The 22,917-nt window shown below is 46.5% G+C and overlaps 1 protein-coding gene and 1 pseudogene across 3 annotated transcripts in view; one reads left to right on the plus strand and one right to left on the minus strand.

Moving 5' to 3' along the window:
- Positions 1–1,311: 1,311 nt before the first annotated feature.
- ANO2 (anoctamin 2) overlaps positions 1,312–22,917 on the minus strand; it is a 371,758-nt gene continuing 350,152 nt past the window's right edge. For all 3 annotated transcript variants that reach the window (XM_017975875.4, XM_054238042.2, XM_054238043.2), the window contains 5 exons: positions 16,644–16,796; positions 16,245–16,297; positions 14,196–14,377; positions 4,306–4,411; positions 1,312–2,212 (listed from right to left, as the gene is read on the minus strand). In XM_017975875.4, the coding sequence (XP_017831364.4) occupies positions 1,943–2,212; positions 4,306–4,411; positions 14,196–14,377; positions 16,245–16,297; positions 16,644–16,796 (764 nt within the window). In that variant the 3' untranslated portion in view covers positions 1,312–1,942. The remainder of the gene's footprint in view (positions 2,213–4,305; positions 4,412–14,195; positions 14,378–16,244; positions 16,298–16,643; positions 16,797–22,917) is intronic.
- LOC118144418 (dynein light chain roadblock-type 1 pseudogene) lies at positions 19,927–22,037 on the plus strand (annotated as a pseudogene).

Below are 22,917 nucleotides of genomic sequence, written 5' to 3' on the forward strand. Positions count from 1 at the left end.
TGATTTTATTTGCTTCATAGTTTGTTGGACTATCTGAGTATTTCTTGCAAGGTATGCAAGCTTAACGTTTACGATGATGCAAAAATTCTTTTAACTTAAAGAAGAGGAAGAAAAACAGGTATGCCCTGAACCAGCCATGAGCAGCCAATGGACCTGGAGATGGCACAGTTGGAGCCAAGTGGGTGTCTTGGTGGTGGAGGCAGCCCTCGACCTTGACCATGGACCATCACTGCTTCCTGCAAATGTCAACGCCACCCACGCTGGCAGTCATCCCTGGGGACTGCTTCCTTTGAGAGGCCTGGAATCTCCGTGTCATCAGTGCTCCTTGAAATAACATCTTCCTCCCACTGATCACTGTACTCGCCCCATATCAGGTGAAGCCTGTTGTCAGATGGTGCAATGTTCTAGACTGCTGTAGTCTAACCTCAGCAAGTGGTAAGTTTGCATATTAAGATGAGAGGAAATTAAAACTGGTTGTAAGATTTCCTGTACAGGATTGGCCTGGAGCATGTTAGCCTGCTGCTCTAAGAGCTGTATCTGTGTCCTATTATCCCCACAAAAGAAGAAGCCTCTTTCCTGAGCAAGGGTTGGCAGTCAGTGCAATTCTGCATGTTCCTACAAGGAAACCAAAAACGTGGTGGGCAGCTCTGGTGACCAGCCAGCACCTACAGGCCCACACATTGCCAGGTGTGCTGAAAGGGCAGAACCATAGCTCTCGGTTTTCCTCTGGAGTACCATTCCCCCTGCAGCTTCCACTCAGGCATTCAGGTGGACTCTAGTCAGGTTGACCTGCAAGGAACTAGGATGGAGCGATCGTACAACAGATTTCTGGGCAGCGGGTGGGCCTGAGGTGTATGAATGGCAATGATGAGTGATGTTTGGCCAGCTTTACATGACGATCTCAGCATAGAGCTCTGGGAAGCTGCTACCAATTGATTATGTTAGTATGGCCAGATATAACCTCTTCACCATCCAGGGTTTTTCATTAGATTGTATTTAGAATGGTAAACTCCTTACCTCCTGGGCTTTCACAGCTCCTGTCTATTTGTCTAACCTAATATTTCTCCACAGCATCTATTACTATCCAAAACACTGGATATTTATCAGCCTATTGCCTGTCTTTCCCCAGATTGTAAGCTTCATGAGGCAGGGGTTTTGTCTCCTTCATCCTCTGCTGTATCTCTAGTCTGATAACAGTGTCTGGCACATAGTAGACACTCAATAAATATCCAAAAGAAAGAAAAGGAAAGGAAAGGAAGGAAAGGGAGAGAGACAGAGCGAGAGGCCAGGCACCAAGACAACAGATGCATCTTTATAAAGAATGTGTCCATTTATTTTATTATTTGGAATCTGAACTTTCGTAAAATGATGTTTACTTGCATTTGGCTCCAAGCATCCTTGTGACATGCACTGGAGACCAGCCCAGGTTTGGACCTTTGTGCTTCACAGTCAGGTCCAGTGGCTGCACCATTCAGCTCTGCAACTTAATTTGCATCTGCTGGGACTGTGGCAGCCCCATTGCAAGCGACTCCACTTTCTTGTAATGGTAGCAGGCGGGGGATGCAGTGCTGCTAAATGCATTTCTCTTGAAGTCACAACTGATGGTGAAGTACAAGAGGGCACCCCAGGGCACATGGGAATGCTCACGATGCCTGAGAACTCTGAGGTGAAGAGACCTCAAAGGGGTTCCAATTCCTCAAAAGGATACAGCTTCAAAGAGGACCTAAAAGAAACCTAAGCTTGAAGTTTCTGAGATGTAGCATCATTTCTCTTCCTTCCTGCACGCTTTCTCTCAGGCTCTCTCTTTTTATACACACTCCCTCTTCAAAACCCATCAAGCCAGGTCCCTGGAGACAGACAGCACACTGTGTGGGTATAGGAACCTGCTTGTATGCACGTGTGTCTCTGCTGCTGCACCCTCCTCTGCAGGAGGCCAGACTGCTCACACGTTGGTGTGCTGAGAGCCTGATGACATCACGCTGCCTGGCTGGCTTTGGCCCGAGGGTGCTGAGCTGGCTGCCCGGCTCCTGCTTCGATCCCCACCTCCCGGGCTCCTCAGCCCCGGCTCATCCATCAGCTTAAGCTTCTCGTGCTCCTCTTTCAGGAAGAAGTCCACTAATAAGCTCTTCTCTTTCTTGATCTGGTCGCTGATGTCTGTGGGGATATCTGGAATCATCCAGTCCACAAGGACGCTCAGGAACATCACAAGATTCTGCAAAAAGCCAAGGAGAGAGGTGCTGAGTGGAGAGGCCTGGGCTGGTGGGGTGGCAACCCTGGGGCAGAATGCTTCCGTGTCAATCCTGACTCTGTAACTTACCAGCCCACTGATCACAACCAATGAGCATAACTCTACCTCGGTGTCCTCACCCATAGTAAGACGGGGCGGCGGCAGTTCCTACACTGGAGTGGTTGTCAGGATGAAATGGGTTAATACACGTGGAGCATCTGCAGCAGTGCCTGGCTCAGAGCAGGGCACCGTCATCAGTAGCTGCCGCTTCCTCCCTTCACCAGGACTCGTGCCCCCACGCCACCCTCAGAGTGCCCCCATGCCACCCTCAGAGTGCCCCCACGCCACCCTCAGAGTGCCCCCACACCACCCTTAGAGTGCCCCCACGCTACCCTCAGAGTGCCCCCATGTGTCCGGTCCTTGCTTCTTGGCCTCTAAGCCTCCAGGCCCTCCCTGCTTTAGAAAATGGAAAGTGGCTTTCTAGAGAGTGGCCACAAAGCCCAGTGGCTTCTCCTGGGCTGTCACTGTGCCACTTGCTCCTCCTCTCCCTCCCTCTGGCTCTCTCTATCCTCTACACTAGAGACAGACTTTTTTCCATTAACTCTGGGCCTTTGCTGACCCCACCCACTGCTGACATTCACCTTATACCACTCTCATCTACTACAGCCACCCCAGCTAACCCTGCCTGTCGGGAATCCCTGCATCCAGCTTGCCTCGAGCAAGTCTTGGCTTTGGTGCACACTTGCGGTGGTCCTTCTGGCTGCTAAGCCGCATCCCTTTGCTGGTACACACAGTAGGCTAGGACTACTTTTCCCCGGAGCACTTACTGTCTCAGTGAATGAATACATGACAACAGTGCCTGGCATGGCTCAATGAATGCATCTGATTCCCATCCATTTCTCCAAGCCACACTTCACCCAGCTTTACCCAATACACCCCCACCCATTGTGATACTCTTCTCTGGCTGCCAGTTACATGCTCACATGCTTTCCCCTCTGGGACTGGGACTGAGCCCTTGAACCCTATTTGTTCCTAGGGGCTCAGGGGAAGACGCTGGGCACCAACTGCTGCTTCCAGAGGCTCCTGGGCATCTCGGGTACTTGTGAGCTGCTTCGCCAAGTCACATACTCTTCCTCTGAATCCCACACACTCTTCCTCTGAATCCACTCCTTCCGGTGGGAGTGAAATGTGACATGTGACATATGTGAAAGTGAGGAGACTCCTGGGGGTGGGGCAGCAGGGGATGTCTGAGAGATCATTCAAACCTATCAGCCCCATCTCTCCAGAGGAAGAATGGCTGTCTTCTTTAGGTGAAAGACTAGCCGATGGGCTTCTCCACTTTCTGGGCTGGGGTCTGGGGGCAGGATACTTTAGAGCCCCCCAGAGATCTGCCTTCAGGGAATACAAAAGCCTGAGGGAGCTGAAGAGAAAAGGATCTGGGCTTGTTCTCCAGCCCTGCTTGAAGACCGGGGGTACCCAGAGTGGGAATTGGGGGCCCTCGAGCTTGGAGAATCTCAGTGATGCAATTGGAGCTGTGGCTATTATCTCAGATAGGAATCACTGGGCTCGAGTTTGCTATTCATTCAGGGATGGCTCGATGGCTCTGGGGGCCCTTCTCACCAGATGTCTCAGTGGCGAAAACAACACTAACAAAGGAGGGAGCCCAGAGTGCAAGAAGAAAGGTTCCAAACCTGAGCTCTTTTGTGGCTGCAGAGATGAGATGGGGCTGTTTGTCTGCCCCAGGCTGGGACTCTGGTTTCAGTGGCTCTTCCCCCTTTCCATTCTTTGCCTGAGGTTTAAACAGGAATCCATCTCCACACTGCAACTTACTCCACATCTGTCTTGTAACCTTACTCTGTGTTTTATTCTCTGTCTGCAAAGTCCACCCATTAAAGAAAACCCGCTTGAGAGTCCTGCTTCACCCAGGAGAGGAGCCCTCACTTCCGCCTGCCACACATGAAGCTTTCTTATGTCACAGGGTACCATGGGAACCTGGAGAGAGGTGCAAGCAATGAGTGCAGTGTCCTCACCCCTGCAGCCTGGATTCGAATGGGCTGGTCCCTATGCCAGCAACTCACCTGGAAGATTATGACAAAAGCCAGACGGGCAGACAGAACAAACCAGTACTGTTTGGAAAACTCATAAGGGTTCGGGGCCCATGGCGGCTCTCGGTAATCCTTAAACCTGCCCGAAGAGAAATGTGGTGTTAAGATGGGGAGGAGATAGACAACAGGATGGTAATTCTCTGCGTGAAACCCCAAGGGCAGGCTGGAGCATCAGGCATGCCCTTGGCGCTGACTTGAGAGCTAAAGGGAAGTCGGGGGAATCTTTGGCCTAACCAACAAATGTCCAAAAAAGACTAAAGTTCGAAAAAGCCACAGTCAGCCTAGAAATGTCCTAAAAAGATGTTTCTACTCTCTCCAATAGCTCCCAAAGCTTACTTTGGTGTCAAGCTTCAACTCCCCAGGGAACCCAGGGCATCTGAGGGTAGACCAGGCCAGTGGGTCCACCTGGGCCTCCCACTAGCCTGTGGCCTCTGCGAGGGTAGGGGAGACGCAGACACCCTGCATGGTGCTCCGCAGCCTGGGGATCTGGGGAAGAGGCAGGCACCAGCAGGCAGCCTTGGGCTTCTTTCCTTTCCAGCTGCTTCAGGACTACGGCCACCAGAGGGGCTAGCCTTTCTTCATGGATGCCTTTGTGAACCAAAAAGAAGGTTTATCCAGGCCAAGCTGGAGGCTGAGTGAATTTGGGATGGGAGCCTCATTAAATATCACAGTCCCTCAGTATTCTGTTTTGCTAATCATTGTCCTGATCTGTCTGCATGGTTGACACAAAATGTCAATGCCTGACTTAAGCTCATGCCTCTTTCTCAGACCCATAGAGAAGCCTTGGGTTTTCCCTCACCCTTTTCACCTCCATTCCAGGATGATTCATGTTAAAACTAGTTCATTTTCTCAGACTCATTTTTCTAAGACTGGAAAAATGACAAGGGGCTGGTACCAGATCTATGACCCTTCCTGGAACCATTTTCTCCATGGAATTTCAACAAATCTTTGCTGCTCAATAAAAGCAAAGCAAGTCCTGGGATGGAGGAAGACGTGGGTGGTGTTAGGCCACCAAGCAGTGGTAGTCACTGCCAAGGAAGGCAGGTAGGGACTATGCCCAGGTCAGTCCCTGAGCAAAGGGCTTTTCTGGAAGGTTTCACATTTCATCTTCACTACAACATTCTCAGGCAGGCACTGTTACCCCAGCATAACGTAGGAGGAATCTGAGCTTTGGAGAAGCCGAAGTATGTGGCCAGGGTCTCATGATCAGTAAAGGTGGAGTCAGGATAGGAACACAAGTCTGACTGAATCTGGGGTTTCTTCCCATTACTCCAAAATGCCTTACCAAGGCGGGGCATTCAGAAGTGGGTGCTCTTTGGTCCTCTCCCCTGCTGTCAATAAATTAGGTGCTGTAAAAGGCCCATATAAAAGTCTGCTTGTCCAACGAGAGATGAGAGAAGAGAGGAGAAAAAGAGAAGGAGGAAAAGAGATGCGTATAGGAAGATAGAGAAGGGCCCAGTGATAGTCAGCAGCAGAAAGACGCAGCTGAGAGGCGGCCACTGAGCACTCAACTAGGGTTTGGCAGAAGGCCAGGAGCTACCCCCTCCCTGCCCGACTCCCCCTCTCCCAACAGCTGATCACAGCTGCCGCAAGCTTGGTTTGACATCCGGATGAAAAGCACAGCTAACTGCAGCCCAGTGGAGCACCACGGGATTCATTATAACCATCCTCAGCTGAGGAGAGAAACACGGCCAGTTCCATATTATCCTTGCTGATGGGAGAGAGGGAGAGCATGGCTAAATGAATAAGGACATCTTGGGGTGGAAAAAACCTCAGACTCACCTACCTCCTGTTGCCCCCAGACAGGACGCCACAGCAGAAGGCAATTTATCTCACTCTTCTAGAGACCCCCAGAGGAGGGTGCTACACACACACACACACTCCTTACCACGGGGAAATCCTTCCCCAGGTTCTGCCCAATCCTACTGCTGCAATGAAAGTCTATTTCTCTTGTTCTCTAGCTCCATCTCTGCAGGAACAGCTGCTCACTGACCTCAGTATGCGAGCCACTGCTCACCCCTCTTTTTTCCAGTCTGAAAAGAATCCATAAATAATCTAATTCTGGTTCCACCTCTGCTATTAACTCACCCTAGCTTTTGGAAATGTCACTTTGTTCTCCCTCAGTGTCTCAAACATGTTTTGAGTCTCACAAGCATATCCACCTAATCGAGGATCAGAAAGATTATCACAGAGATCTGTTCAGAAAATTCTACTTGAAAATTCCTCAGTGGAGATGGGCTAAGTGTTGCTGCGTTAGGAGCTGAAGGGTAAGCCATGCTACAGAAAAGATCAGTGAGCAATTTAATATTCATCTGTTCACATTTCTTTCCAAAGCTAACTTTATTAAAACTATGACTTACAGTGAGAAATATATTTTATATTCATCCACATCCACATTACACAATAAAAATTACACAAAACATACTTTGCTATGTCCAATGCACTAGTAGCACTATGCTACTCTATCCTAGCCTAACCCACCCTATTCTTTAAAATGCCAATCATGACCCACTAAAGGGATTTCATGATTCACTAATGAACCATGACTCACAGTTTGTAAAACCTTGATTCTCATAAGCCTCTACCACCAGGTAAATGACTGGTTGTTTACATTCCCACATAAATTCAGATTTCACAATTGTTTTTAAATTTTACCCTAAGAAGTTGGGCTTATCAAATGTTTCACTGAGTAACTTAGAAGACACTAATTAAAACAGAGATAATTAGCTTTAAGAATAGAAGTGTTCACCAAAGAGAGGGGCTAATCAACCTAATTATTTCCATCACTGTGACGCTGAGTGCTTTGTTTCTAAACCCAGTGCTTAGCACTGACAACACTTTGTGCTTTGGAGGCCGCAGGTGAGGGGTTGAAAGCCTCGTCCAGCACTGTAGTCCTCTGTCCTCTTGCAAGTTACCTGTGTTCTGATGCCCAGCTTTCTCATCTATAAAATGGGCCTGAACTTTCTATCAGAGTTGTTCCGAAAACGGAGGGTCAACACCAAGAGCTCCGCACAGTATCTGGCCCATCAGAGGAACCCAATAAATAGCAGCTATTCTTTCTCTTTTTACTGGAGGTTACTTATGGAATACACCTTTTCTGTTAAAAGAGAACAGAGCATATAGACCGCGGGTCCCAGTTCCTCCTAGCTTTCCAGGAGAATTTTCAGCACACAAGCACTAAATACTGCAAGTTTTAATGCAAATCAGGAGTCAGCCAAGGGCACAGCTACATGGAGCTTCTCTCAGGACCTCTGTCCAGGTAAATAGAATGAAATGGGCAAGCACTGGCTGCTGGGTGGAGGCCACGACAGCTCCAGACCAGACCAGAACCTATGGCTTTGGGAGCTCGAGGCTCCCGAAGTCCCACTGAGTGGCCTCAGCACTGGTTGAACCCTGACGCCTGGTCAGCCTCCTGCGTCTGCGGACTGTGGCCCCAAAGAGAAGCAGTGTTTTATTCCTGAGCATGTCATTTTAGAGACAGTCCTGGGTCTCACCCTCACCTCTCCAGTCCTCCTTCATTTTCCTTGAGGCTTAACATAAATTTTGAGAGTTCCCCTGAATTTTCTAATAAGGAGAAACTTCCGATAATGAGACAACTAGCCTGTCTAAGAAGCTAGCCTGCACCTGGAGTGGCTATGCCACTTACTACTTGTAAGACCCGGAGGAAGTCATTCCACAGTTCTGAACCTAGGTCCCGGATCTACAGAGTGGAACTCCCAACATGTGTATCCCACTGCTGAGCATATAGGATCTGTCTCAACCCCAGCCAGGAGTGAATGAAGAGATGTGCGTGCGTGTGTGTCTGCGTATGTATATGCCTCACATGTTAAAGGAAGACACCGTGAGAACTAAGTAAGACAATATATGTGAATATGATTTCTGTAGCTTTTGCAGAAAATGAACACAACAGTTTCTTCTGGGATAGAACAGCTGTGGTGAGGGCTGAGAAGAGACCCCTTTCTTCTTATATACAGACACAATATGTGTCTATGGAATTACTTTTATAGTTAAAAAGTTCAAAATTGTAAAAGATGAATGTAATTAATAGCAATATACAGTGGATTCAAGTACATTTTTATAGTAAGCTTTGCTGAGCAAAATTATAGTGTTAATTTGGACAGACTCATATACATGAAACTGACATGGAAATCAACATATTTTAACGTTAAAATTATGTTAATATTTTATCTAGATTATTCTAACTTTGTAAAAAATCACATTGATTGAATTGAATTTGCATAAGACTTAAATACAATTTCTATTAACTCAAAATATATTTCATTATAAAACAAACTCATGAAACCATACCTGAAAAGATCTACAAATTAATATGATGTTAACGCATAGACAAATGCTTGGAAAACATTCACCTATTTCTGTTGGAAGGTGCCTGGGATTGGGTAGGGGTCAGGGTGGAGGCATGGCAGAGGTGGAGTGGCTACCTGTAATGTTTAGAATTTTTGTAGGACTAGATTAGTAAATGACATGTTAGTAAAACCAATGTTTAAAAAAAAAAACAGAAAAGAATCTTTGAAGAAGTTTTACTCCAAAGCCCCATTTTTACAGATGAAAAAACTGAGTTACAGAGAGGAGAGAGAGACTCAGGGCTCAGATGTCCTCATCCTGTTCTCACTTGCAGAGTGACAAGTGACAGTGATATCTGCCACAATTCATCACAACACAAAATCACTGAAGTCAACAATCAGTCACGGCTTTTTAATGAGCTTTTGTTATGTAATGAATCGGCTAGTAAATGCATTTCCCAACTCTAAATAGTGGCACATAAAAAAACTTTAATAGCCCCAATGGAAATTAATGTCATGTTAATGCTGAACACAATTACATACCATATTTTCATACCATCCAAGCTACTTAAAACCACCTTCTGGAATTGGCCCTTAACAAAGGAAAACAGTACAGGCAATTAGGAACTAATGAGTAGCATGTCAATCCAGCCGTGGATAAGAATCAGGAAAGGTGACACCCAGAAAAGCTGACAGCCTCTGGTTTTGGTGAGGAGCAGATGGGAGGCAGCCGGGGCGCTTAAAGGGAGCACGCCTCTTCAAAGACTTTTCTCAGGATGTGGGGTATGCGAGCCCTTGGGACCTGCAGGAAAACCTGACAGGAGCCACCCGAGTAAGCTGCTGCTGGATGCTCAACAAACATATTCAAGCAGACCCACTGGGCCGACAATGCTCAGGTAGGCTCTGAGCTCTGGGACAAGATCTCTCTGCTCCCTTCCAGTTGAGCTGGGAAGTCAAGCCCACAGTTGTCCTCCAGGACGTGGTGGCCCCTTGACCCTGTCAAATGGCTGCTAATCATGCCTGCAGATTGATGTCACGGGACTGTTTATGGAGCAGCTCCGCCAGAGCAGTCAGATGACTGAGGCAAGCATCGCTCCAAAATGCTGGGAATGCATCTCAAACGGGCAGCCAGAGACTTGTCCTAACTTTTATTGCTATTTTTAAGATACCTCCATCCCTGGTGAGGCTGGAGACCTCAGTTTTATTTGACCACATTTATCTCCAGAGGTCACTGAAAGCTAAGAATAAGAAGGGTCAACAAGTTCCCAACGCTATTTGCCAGAAAATCATGGCAAACCTTGTTTCCCACCACAGAAGCAGTTTTAACTGGCTCTAGGATTAGCTGAAGAGTTATCTCTGTTTCTCAAAATATTTCTCTATCATAGTCCCTTTTCGTCGTTGTCGTCGTCCTCCTCCTCCTGCTTCTTCTTCTTCGTTCTCTCTCTCTCTCTCCCCCATGTACATATATATGCATATGAAATTATCTCAAGTATCTCAATTCCTGGCCCAGAAAGACATCCATAGAGGTTATGGCTCTGCTTTCTAAATCCCCAGAGAATCGAGTGACCCAGACAAGTTCACACAGCATGCAGTGGGTAGGACTCACATGAGGCAGAGATTTCCATCAACAACCCTTATCAGTCTAGGAAATGTAGCCCCCAAAGCACACTTACTTGACATGTTGTGTCTAGATCACATGCTGACCCTATTTTCTGGACATCTACCTACATTTCACAGTAGGGCATCTCTTTATGTTAAATGTAACCCTCTGTTTAACCCAATAGTCTTCACACTGTAGGCAAACACATAACACCAGTAAAAAGCTTCATCTCATCAAGGTCCTCTGAGACCCCTGCCTTGGTACTCCATGGCCCTAACAGAGATTCCATGCACCTCAACAGGACCAGCATCCTCTCGTTAATACGGAGTTTGTTTCTTCTTTCGGCCCCTCTCTCACAGCTTACCGTCACACCTGAGCCTATGTTTCTGGAATATAGTGTTCCCTCTGAACCTCCGTCACCCTCTGACATACCCCTTGCTGCCTCATGACCCACCACCCTCCCCACCCTGCTTACCAGCCAGACTGACATGGCCATATGAATGAGGAGTTTCACTGGGCTAATCTCCATGGCCATGCTTGTACTGTTCATTCTTCAGGCTTCATCCCCCTTGAAACATCCCTTGAACACTTAAGTCTGGGTTAGGTACTGGGCTTCCCTCCTCGGGGATCCCACAGCTCTCTGCAGTTACCCTATTGCCAATCATTTTAAAGCTATATTTTAATTTTAATTCCTTATTTACTTACTTGTCTGCTCCATCTAGACTTCTTGAGGGAGGCACTGTGTCTTGCTCCCTATTATATCACCAGTGCCAAGCCTTTAGTAGTCTCAAAAATATTTGCCTAATGAATCTGTAATCCTCACTGGTACTGAAAGGGAGGAAGGAAAAATGATGGATGCTTCAAAGTCACTTCAGCTTGATCTTGGAATGATTTATATTCTGCAGATGAATTTTCTTGGCAGAAATATATAATGCAAGTCCACTTTCTATGCATGTGCCCACTGATAATTCTGCCATTCAGTGTCAGATTTTCTTCTGACAGGCCACAAATAAGCCATGGCTCTTGTCCACTTACATGGGAATAATGAGGAGACCACTATCAGAGCTTTACAGCTGGCTGGAAAAGCCAGTGGCTCTGAAGGCAGATACAAGAAAGCTCAATCTCACCTACACATACTCACAATACCTGGTGTCCTGGGCACTGGTTGCTTGGCCGAGTAGCACCCATTTGCCTTCTTTCTCTCCACAGTTCCTGGCAATCATATGAAGCTTTAAAATGCAACCACCATTGATTGAGTGGAGCTGGGAGGTAGGGAGAGACTGGATTTGGGCAGACTGGATTGAATGAAAACTTGCCTAAGATTAGCCTTCCCCTCAACTTCCCATAGGGGCCATTACAATCCCTACTAATGTAAGGCAGTTTAAGCCAGTGATATATCTGAAGAGCATATTCGTAAGTGTTAGTGGAAAATCTGATGGTCAAGGGCAAGATCAGAGACCCTTGTGGTCTATGAGGACAACTGCTACTGGAGCAACTGAAGAAACAGATGATGTGAGCCTGACTTTCTCACATGACAAGCCACACTGGTGCTGCTTCCCACTGCACACGGACGTGGAGACCTGCGCTCTAAGACGGATGCCGGTTTTAGACCCTGCTAGAGAACTAGATGCTACTGGAAAGGCCTCGAGCTGGTCCAGACCTGCCGTGCTGTGGAACTATGTCACTGGGGTCTGCAGACCCAAGTCTAACACCATGGACAGTCTAGAATGCCAGACATACAGAGGGGCCCCTGGGCAGTGCAAATCTCCCTGCAATGTGATTTTAGTGTAAGAGTCAGACTCTTTCTAGGCCCAGATGCAAAAAATCCTGAAATATCTTAGGCTAATAAAAACTGATACTTAGGAGTAAATTTATTCACCCATTCTTGGGTCTGGTTCCTCACTTTTTATCTTTCCTTGGTTGGCTAGAGTAGAAACCTGAAGTTATCATTCCTGGAACCAGAATATCCTTCTGTTTAAAACATAGATTGGTACAATTGTTAAACTCAGCCACCCAGGCTGGGAAAACCAATGGGTGTTCTCTCATTCATGGTCTCAGACTATTAATCTGAACCTAAGTGGCTGTCTTACAAAACGCTGGCCTTGGACACCAGGGTCCCAGGTGGGAAAGCACAGCAGACATGTCCAGAGTCACCACTGCTGCAGACACAACTAAAAACACCACTTTTACATCAAATATTACTGGGGAGATGCTAAGAAAGCCCTATATGGGTCCTGCAATACCTTCTAGATTTTGGTTATCATTGTAATTAATTATTCTGTTTTATATATATGAGGTAGGATCTTTCATCAAGTGCTTCATTGGGACTATCTTTTAACCAGGATACAAACGGGTTGAATAAATTATTCCCCTCTCCTCTTGTTCTCCTCATTTGCCCTTCTTGGGTAAGTAGTGGAGAGTTTTCCATTATTTGGCTTCAGTGATCCTTGTGGTGATGGCCTTCAATCAGGACTCTAAGCTGGATGTCTCCAGAAGTCCAGCTTAGTGGGTCAAAGAGTTGGGTGAAAATGGCCACTTGGAATTTTTAACATCGTTTTAAATGTAACATGATTGAAATCAAATTCATCATATGTAGCGGAAAGTTAGACTCTCTCTGCATCTTCCCTCTCCCTATAAATGGAACCACTTTCCAGTCCTCTGACTTCAGTCCAAAGGTTGGAGATTATCCTAGCTCAGCCACACTCACATGTCTCTCGTCACCAGCTCTGCAATATTTCATGTGAAATGGCTCATCTTCTCTCTTTCTCTTAATTCTTCCCACCACCCTGGTCTGTGCCCAGCGCAGTTTGTGTCTAAGTGATGCAGCAGACCAGCTGCCCTCTCTGGGTCCTACCAACTCTATCCCATCGTCCTCACTGTGACCAGATCAATTTCTCTAAACCTACCCTTTATCCTATCATTCCCTGACACGAAAAAGTCCAGTATCTTTCTATTGCGTCATATTCCTGTCAGATTTCAGGACTTCCCATTATGTACTTCATCCCATCCATTCAAATTCAACAACCTTATGGCTTATGCTGTCATAGGAGTTTCTACATTTACTGTAATTCCTTTTTAATCCCTCCTTGCTAACCATATCACCTAACCCCAAATGTTTATCCAACAGCCCACATTTATCCCCACCCCATGACTTTGTCCATGACAACTCCCCACCTAAAATGCTTTCCTTTTCTGTCTTACAGCTCCTAGCAGCCCCCCCCCAGGAAGTCCACCCTTTCCATTCTAGTCCCTCAAGTAATCTCCCTCTCCTCTGGGCATCCACAGTGCTCATGACTCACACATAAGCTCACTGAATAACCCACTATTTCCTATCTGTTCTGCTTGTTTTCTTCTCAACCAGACCGTAACCCCCTTGATGGCGAGGACAAGGCTCTTTGTCTGCTCCATAGTGTCTAGAAAAAAGCAGTCAATAAATACTTTTTGAGTCATCAAAACTGATTTATAACAATTGATTATAAATAGAATCAATTGTTATAAATTGATTTATAACAGAGCAGGAGACAGAGGGAAAGGAGAACGATATACAGTCATGTGTTGCTTCATGATGGGGATATATTTTGAGACATGCATCATTAGGTGACTTTGCAAACGTCGCAGAGTGTACTATATAATAGTTGCCATATAGCCTACAACACACCTAGGCTGTAAGGTATAGCCTATTGCTCCCAGGCTACAGACGCGTACGGCATGTTACTGTACTCATTACTGTAGGCAGCTGTAATACCGTGGTAAATATTTGTGTACCTCGAGATATCTCAACACAGAGGAGGTATGGTAAAAACATGGCATTATAATCTTATGGGACAGTTGCCATATATGCAGTCTGTTGTCCAAAATATCGTCACGCTGTGCACAGTTGTAATTCTAGGTCATCCTCGTAATTATTTGGATGTATTGCATCTGGTCCTCCACTGCCCTCCTCCTAAAGATTACTTTACCTGCAGAACTGAACCTCCTGGTCAAACTGTGAGTTTTCTGGCTGTGTCCCCTCCTTCAGCTGGCTGACGTTGAAAAACGAGAGGGTGTGGTTGACAAAGCCGTGCAGAGTCCCATTGTGACTGTAGGAGTACTGGTACACCAGGCGGGGGATGAAGTCGGAGGTGATCGCAATGACAAAAGCCTGAGGGACAGAACCATAAGTACTGAGTAGTCAGGATAGATGCTGAAAAGGACTGGTTCCACTCTTAGGTTCTCCATCAGAAGGAGCTGCTCTGATAGACACAGCAGCTCATGCAACATGCTCAGGTCCCTGAGCTCATGCAGCTGAGTCACCTGGCTCTTCTGTCTTTGATGTGTCTAAGTATAATAAGTCCACCAGACAGTGGCTATCAAAAGAACACGAGTCAACCACTGCAGCAAAGGATGCTAAGTCAGTCTGGACCATCTGGTGCTGGAAGGATTAAACCACTTCTGAGATATCGAACATTGCTGTTGAGCAAGCCAAAACAGACTGCATGCTTTCCTGAGAAGATTACCTGTAGTGATGAGGGTACTACGTAAGTGTAATGGGCAAGGAAACGGAATGCCCGTGTACATCTGCCTCTGAGTGGTACCAAAAAGCAGGAACACCAAGCATATGATTCCACAGTTTGCTTAATGTGACCATTATCTCTGAATGCGTTTTAGCCTGTCATGTAACAGACGCTATTCTTGTATCCATTTTGCTTAAGAAAACTGAGACACAGCAGAGAAAGAAACAGGTCCTGCTAGATGGAGCCACATACACCCAACATAGCATCTGGCACATCTAAGTGCTCTATAAATGTCTGTGGAGCAAACCAAATGACAAATGAATGATCGCGTGTTTGAACACAGAGGCACTTTCTGCAAAGAAAGTCTTAAATCTTTTTGGCAGGTGTTTATACTGCATCCTGCTCCAACAATGAAAGCCCTTTACCAAAATGCAGTTCAGATATTGCTCTCTAAATGTGTATGTGAATGTGAATGGCCATAACCATATTTGAGAACAAATAACATCATAATCATAGCTACAACTTACTGGGCACTTGCTATATGTCCTTTCATCATCACATTTAATTTCCCAAATGATCTTATTTGGTGGGTATTATTATTATCTCCCGTTTGACAAATAAGTAAACAGGTCTTAAAGAGGCCAGGGAGGTGAGACTGCATCTCACTTCATTCTGTTTTCCAAACTACACCTTATTTCTAAGCCTCAAGATGTGCACTGCCTACATCACAACATTCAAAATGCAGTGGGCTGACTGTCTCTGCCTCACCTCACACCTCTCCAGCCATTTTATGTGATCTCAGTAGGAAATCAGGTCAGAGCCAAATCTCTGTTTGCCTCCCAAGGGAAAAAGGCTGTGGCTTTCTTGGTGTGTACTGAGCTGGCTGATATATTCCTGGGAGGTGGGACAGGAGGTCCTGCCTGGCCACTGTCCATATAGAACACAGTAGAAAAGAAGCTGGCTGGGGCCCAGCAGGATTTCCCCTGCAGTGTAGACATGTCTGGCAAGGGAGTTAAGGAGGTCACTACAGGTGGGACCCTTCTTCTGTGTCCTGCCTTAACCTACACAGTGCCAGAGTCCATGGGATAATTAAGACTTTGCACTGACAACCTGGAGGAACCGTAATTAGGGATTGCAGCCTGGGCAATGCTCCAGGTATTGTTTAACTCGGAAGTAGAATAAGAAAGAAAAGAGATGAGTAGATATGTAGAATTCTTTCCTCATTACTCTTGGCTCCGAGGAAAGATCTGATTTTGACTGCCAGGGCCAAGGTGCGCATTCTGATGGATAATTACCTTTCATTCTCTTTACGGAATTAAAAATAAACCTGCACAGCCTCAGCGACAGCATGATGGGTTACAAGGCATTTGTGCGCTGTTAACCTGAGCACTGTCACCAATAACGCTTCAGATGGAAAAGACTGGGAGGTGCGAGGTCGGCTTCCCACTTTGAAGACCTCGGCTTCTCCGGAAGCCCTTCCCACAGAGTGAGTGTGTCACGGATGTACGTACTTACATTGCTGATGACAGAGAACTTGCCGATTCCAGAGAGAATGTCAAACCAGATTCCTGCAAGACAGAAGGGAGGGCGTCTCGCTCACTCCTGCCTCGGCCCAGTGATGACACCGCTGAAGCTCCAGGTGATATTTTGCAGGTGAACTACCAGGCAGCTTTGCTGGGCCCCCCAGATGGGCTCGTCTGGAAAGGCTTAGGTGCTCCCCTGTCTGGAAGCTTGGGGCACAACTCAGGGTGGATACTGTGGCCTCAGAAGGCCTCTCTGCACTTCAGAATCTGAGGATGAGGGACCCAAAGGGAAGGGGGGCTTTCCCAGCCCTCTTGATTCCTGGTGTGGTGTGACGGTGGCCCGAGAGGACAGAATGGTGGGCCTGGTGGGACCTCTAAGTGGGGCACATACCGATGTCTTTCGTTCTTACAGCATCCGGTCGTCTCAGCTCTGTAACAAACTTCTTTGCATCGAGTCGCACTTCAATGACATTGTTGAGGAGGGCGAACACAGGTGCCAGGGGAAAGGAGGCCACGAAGAGGGTGACGAAACCAAACTGGATGACTGTGAGACAGAACCGCATGAGGGCTTTGGCAGGGACAAGCAGGACTCAGGTCCCTTCTGGCTTGTAGCTACAGCCCTTTGTCCTTTCTCCCTTGGGTCTCTTTCCCATGTGGGGTGCTTCTTAGTCTCCCTTTCCCTCCTGTGCCACATACACGGTATTTCATCTTTCCAAGTACCTGCTGGCCTGTTGGTCAATGCCATCACTTGGTAGCAACGCTCTGGATTAGGCACGGTGGGAAGATATGAGAAAAAAAACTCTTAACCCCTCCCTTCACCCTTTACTGCCCGTCACTAATCCTACTGATCTAACTCAGGGGTTGGTAAACTTTTTTAGTAAAAGGCCAGATAGTAATAAACATTTCTGGATTTGCAGGCCATATGGTTTTGTCACAACGACTCAACTCTGCCATTATAGAGTAAAAGCAGCCAGAGACAGCACGTCGACAAGTAGGCTTGGCTGCATTCCAATAAAACTTTATTTACAAAAGCAATAAATAAAGCAGGCTGGATCTGGCCCATAGGCCACAGTTTGCCTACCCTTGATGTGGCTTTAAAAACCACCTCCCAAATTTGGACTCCTCTTTCCACATCTACAGTCACTGACTTTGTTTAGAACGTTTGTTCATCCATCATGCATTTACGGAGAGCTAGCTGAACGCCAGACCCTGTACCAAGTATCTAAGGAGGCAAGGGTCTGGTCCTGGCTGTAAGAAGCTGGGTCTGAAAGGGGAGAGGTAAATGTAGGCAAACATGTGCATCAAGGTTTTATGTGGGCCAAGCAAGAAGAAAGAATATTCTGGTGATAGAGAGGACCCGAAGGGAGGAGAACACACATCTGTTCAGGGCATGGACTGAGTGCAATCTCCACATGGAGCCCCTGAGCACAGTCTTGAGCAACGGGCATGCAGTTTTCATGAGGATTAAGTCAAAGAGGGCTTGCAAGCTGCAGAAGCAGTGTGAGCAAAAGCGCGGCGGGATTGGCGGGGGGGGGGCGGCCCGTGCCCATCAGACAGCCAGAAAGAGTCCTGCCCTACCTGGACCATTGAGACAGCCTTCTGATGGGGTTTCTTGTCACCAGGCTCCCAGGATGCTAGAGAGTCTATCCAGCACACAGCTCCTGTCATGATTCTACTATATACCTGCTTATAAAAACTCCTGTTGGCTCTGCTCTGTTCACTGAATGTAATCCAAATTCCCTAGCTCGCCATACAGGTGCTTTCTAATCTGCCTCCAGCCTGCCTGCCTAGCCTCATCTCCCAGCATCTCCCCAGCAATCACCATGGTCCTGCCTTCTCACCCTCTGAACCCCTCAATCTCCTGATTGTTCCCTGCCACATTAGTCACTTCCACTCATTTGTGCACAAGCATCCACTCTCCAGCTGGCAAGCTTCTAGGCATCCCCAAGATCACTCAAATGCCACCTCCTTGGTGAAGCCCAATTTCTCCCACTCTGGACCCTACCACCCTGTGTTCAGGCCTCTGTTGCAGCCACCACTGTGTGCTTCTGTAACTGATTTGCTCACACATCTTTATTTCCCACTGAGAAGGCAAGGCCTCCCATCCCCTCTAGGAGTTCAGCACATATTTACTGATGGAAACACAGCCCAGAGTCCTGGAAACTTACAGTCCACTAGGACTTCCCTACATACTAAGGGCAAATTATTAAACTTCTCTGTACCTCAGATACTTCAACTGTAAATTGAAGATAATAGTAATACCCACCTATTAGGGGTCCCAGAAGGGTAAATGATATTATACACAAAATATACTTAGAACAATATCAGATACATAATAAATGTTCAGTAAATAGTATTTACTAGAGGTATGACTATTTACTAGAGGTATAACTTTGGCCAACCCTGTCTGTTTCAAAGGGCATCAGCATCCTCATTGATAAATTGAAGGGACTGGTTTAAATACCCCCCAAGTCTGACTTGCTGTGAGGCTATGATTCTCATTCTCTTAGACAAGCTTCATGAGTCTGGGATGTTCAAATAAAGAATGAAAAAACATTTCCCCCAAATGGGGAAAAAAATTCCATTTCTACAGAGGGATAAGAGCAACCACAGTAGAAGTTTCAGGAAAGGGAACAGGCATGGAACTTTCTGCAGGCCAACTGCTTTTGATCTGGCAGTTTGCTCAGCCCACAGGTGTGGGTCACTGCTCTTGCTGATACCTCATCCACTGCCATTGTCCTTGGTGCCCAGTAGGTTCCAGCAGGCCCTAGGAGACTAGCAGGTGCCAGTTGGTAGCCAGACACTTGCACTGAAAGAGACAGATTTGCCAACGGGGATTGGAGGATGTTGGAGAAATCCCCGATAACCAGCTCTGGGAGCCCAGTTCAAAATGCAGGCTCTCTCTCATCTTTTAAATAAGGCTTTGCCGAGGAATTCACTTTGGAGTCAGGGATGGGGTGTGGGGATGAATGGAATTAACAAGGAAAGCAAAACAGATGTTAGACTAGCATTCTAAAACCTGTAAAATGCATGTCTATGTTTAAGTGTATGGATGGATGTGTATTTATGGAGTTCTAAGTTGGTCTTCTTGATTCTAATGAGCTCAGTTCAGCAGGGCAAATGCTCTTATCATGAGTGACTTCCTCCAGCAGAATTGCGCAAACTCCCCAGAGCCTCTGCAAGGGTTTGGCAAGGAGACTGATAGGGAGGGAGAGGGGTAGTTTACTTCTGAGAGGTTGCAAATATACACAGCATGCCCTTACCACATTCGTACATGTGGTGCTTGGAAATCAAACTTCCTTCCAGGGTTATAGGGAAAATGGGACTATCCACTTCCTCTTCTCTCTTTATATGAACTCCTGAGGCAGACATGAATGCTGTCTTCTAGGGCTTCCCTGATGGTTTTGTTCTTTACCTTCACAAACTCTCCAGACATGGGCTTTCTGTTGCCCCTCTTCTGTCAACACAAACATCTTCCAGTGCTGGCTGGATGCTCTCTAATAGCTCCTGTTAATTACCCCACTCCCGAGACAAAATGTCCCTCCTCTTTTCCCTTGCCATATAAGTCTCTATGTTCAGCACTGAATGGCCTCACGAGACTGGGCTCAGCAAAGGCTGGTGATGATGGACCCGAAGCGACAGGATCCTCCTGTCCCCTCCTCTGGTGTTATTCCATGGTATCATGGGCCAAGAATAGTTCCACTCTGCAGGTGTCCCACGGCTTCTGGTGCTGCCTGCTCAGACTGGGTAACCTGAGCATTGCCAAGATGCAGCCCAAAGAGGCAGAAACAAATAGGAAGTTTTGCTTTATTTTGGGGAGATAAAAACATAAAACCGTAACTCTCTAGCATGCAAATTCCAAATCCAAGCCTTGATCTTTTCAGTCAAAGGTTTAAAATGCTGTATCAGATGGAAGTCCTTCTGGGCTCACTTCAGAGGACACAGTGATACTGGCCTTGGCCAACACAAAGAATTGTTTCTAAAAGCAGCAAGCCTCCATTAGGATAAGAGCAACACCGGAAATCCTCAGTGCACTGCCTAATAGAAGCCAGCTTGGCCTGACCAATAACATATCAAAGCTGGCCAAGCCAATTAGGGAGGAATCTTTGAGTTGATTCTCAACCAAATCTTTATAAAGACTAGAAACTCCTCCATGTAAACCCCATTGCTTTTCTCTTCTCACCCTCCAGCAGCCAAGGATCTCCTGGAATAACCAGCAGCCCTACACTGCCTGATGCTGGAGACGGTTCCTGCATCCGTGATTTCCTGAGCCTAGGTTAGAATAACAAGGAGGAGTGGGTTAAACTAACAGAGACCACATTCAGTAAGGACATTTCAGGACAATCTGCTTGGAGAAGACAAACAGTATAGAAGCTAAAATAGAATGGACTTGCCAGGATTGGTGGAGAAGATCTTAACGGAACACAATTCTGACTTTTTATCCATTTACTTAAACATTTTCAATAAGCATATCTACCCTCTCACAGTGTGATGATAAAGCCCAGACCCTTGGCCCAGTATTCAAGGCCCCTTGTTATCTGACTCTTACTTATTTTTGCAGACCCATTTCCTCCCCACCCAGTTCTGTGCTGGGGCAAACATTTAGCGAGTGTGTTGGAGATCAACTCTGCCTGCCTCCCAACCATTCCAAAACCATGTGTACTTCCTCAAACTCACCACCCACCATGATTTCTACACTTCTGAGCCTTGGTGCATGCCACTACTGACTGTAATTTTCCTTCTTTTCTGGTTTGCTGAGTAGCATGCTATTCATCTCTCAGGCTCAACTCAAACTTCACCTTCTGTATGAAGACTGTCCTCCACCTCCATTTCCCACCAGCACACCCAGGTGGAACTGGGTACATTGGGCCTCTCTCCTCCTCACTCCCATAATGCCTTGCATGTGCCTCTCTGTTTATTTGACCTGCTCCCTAGATTGAAAGCCCCTTGAGACCAGGGACCTCATTTGATTCTTTCCTGAGTCCTTGCTCACCCTCTTTGGTGATGCCTATCGCATAGCAGATGCTCAAAGATTATCTGTTTCATAAATCTGAACTGATTTTCACCAGCTGAGAAACACACACACAGACACACACACAAAAGGCCAAAAACGAAAATTTGGGAACTGAAAGCATTGCCCTTGATGATGGTGAAAGAGATGCAGACATGAAGTATTAACACCTCTACATCACAGTTCTTATTGCTGCATTCTGCACAGAAGACTTTGAAGGAAGTTACTGTCAAACAGTTGGTTAGGAGAGTCCAATTCTAAAAAAATGATTATAGTTTTTTTTAACCTTTCTATTATTTAATAAAAGCAACACAGTCTGCTTAAATAAATTGAATACTGGGGGATTAAGAATCCTCCTTTTTGAGTGCTGGCAATGCAGGACTACCGGATCGGCCAAAAACATCAGAGGTGGAGGAGACAATGAAGCAACTTCAGCACCAGAGGGGAGTGCAGAGAATCATCGTGGTGAACACAGGAGGCATTCCCATCAAGAGCACCATGGACAACCCCACCAACCACACAGTATGCCAGCCACATGCACAGCTTCATCCTGAAGGCACAAAGCATGTGCTCAAAATTGACCCCCAGAATGATCTCACCTTCTGTTGAATTTGCTCCAAGAAAAATGAAATTATGGTTGCACCAGACAAAGACTATTTCCTGATTGTGATTCAGAATCCAACCGAATAAGTAGCTCTCCTGGCTCCCTGTGTCATTCCTTAATTTAATGTCTCCCAAGATTATTAATGTCAATCATGTCAACAGACTGGCACGTGGCAGTCCCCTTAGACCCCACTCAAACCAACCCAGTGACCATGTGTGGGCTGGCGGCTTTGTCTACCCAACCAAAGGAACCTCTGTGCTGCGCCAACCTTCCCCAGAGCTCCAGGAGGGCCCTATCTCCTCACTACCAGGTTTTGGAGCAAGAGCTTATGAGAAACCCACACTCAGCTTCCTTCTGACTTTCGGTTTACTTTGTCGCCCTTGGAGAAGGCTGTTTCTCTTTAATTAAAAATAACTGAAATGCTTTTTAAAAAAAGGATCCTCCTTTTTGTGAGCCATTAATGAGCAATGCTAGGGAATCACGGAAGAACACACTGCTATGAGCTTGTCTCTTCACTCAGGAGGCAGTGAGTGAAAGATGCAGCTAGAAACAGCCCATTAATAAATACTTATGTAAGATCACAGCAGAGGAAGGTCATCACTGTTTATTTCATCAGACTGTATTTTAAGGCTGTGCCCAGGGATCCCCTTTTCCCAAGAGCAAGGGAACCCAACTATGCGCTGGGCTGACAGTGTCTGGCATAAAAAGAATTGCAAGTGTCAGTTGAACACATACATGGGAAGAGACAGTGAGAAGAAAAGGCATGCGCTATTATAGATCCTCAACATGGACCTCCACCTCTTAGGAAAATGGCAAAACCTTGGCGGAAACGTAAGAGAGTTCTTAGTGTCCATCACTCCCCAACCACTCACTCATGCATTCATTCAACAAGCATTTATTGAGCATATCCTATGTACTGGAGACCATGTGCATTCCTAGGAAAACAAAGATGAGCAGATTACTGTGGCATCCTTCCAAGGGCTGAGTATGCTGTGGGAAAGATGGGCATGGAAACAATCCTTGACAGCCTCACGTGGTGAGAACAAAATG

This window comes from Callithrix jacchus, chromosome 9, assembly GCF_049354715.1.
Source record: "Callithrix jacchus isolate 240 chromosome 9, calJac240_pri, whole genome shotgun sequence".
NCBI classification, from domain to species: Eukaryota; Metazoa; Chordata; class Mammalia; order Primates; family Cebidae; genus Callithrix; species Callithrix jacchus.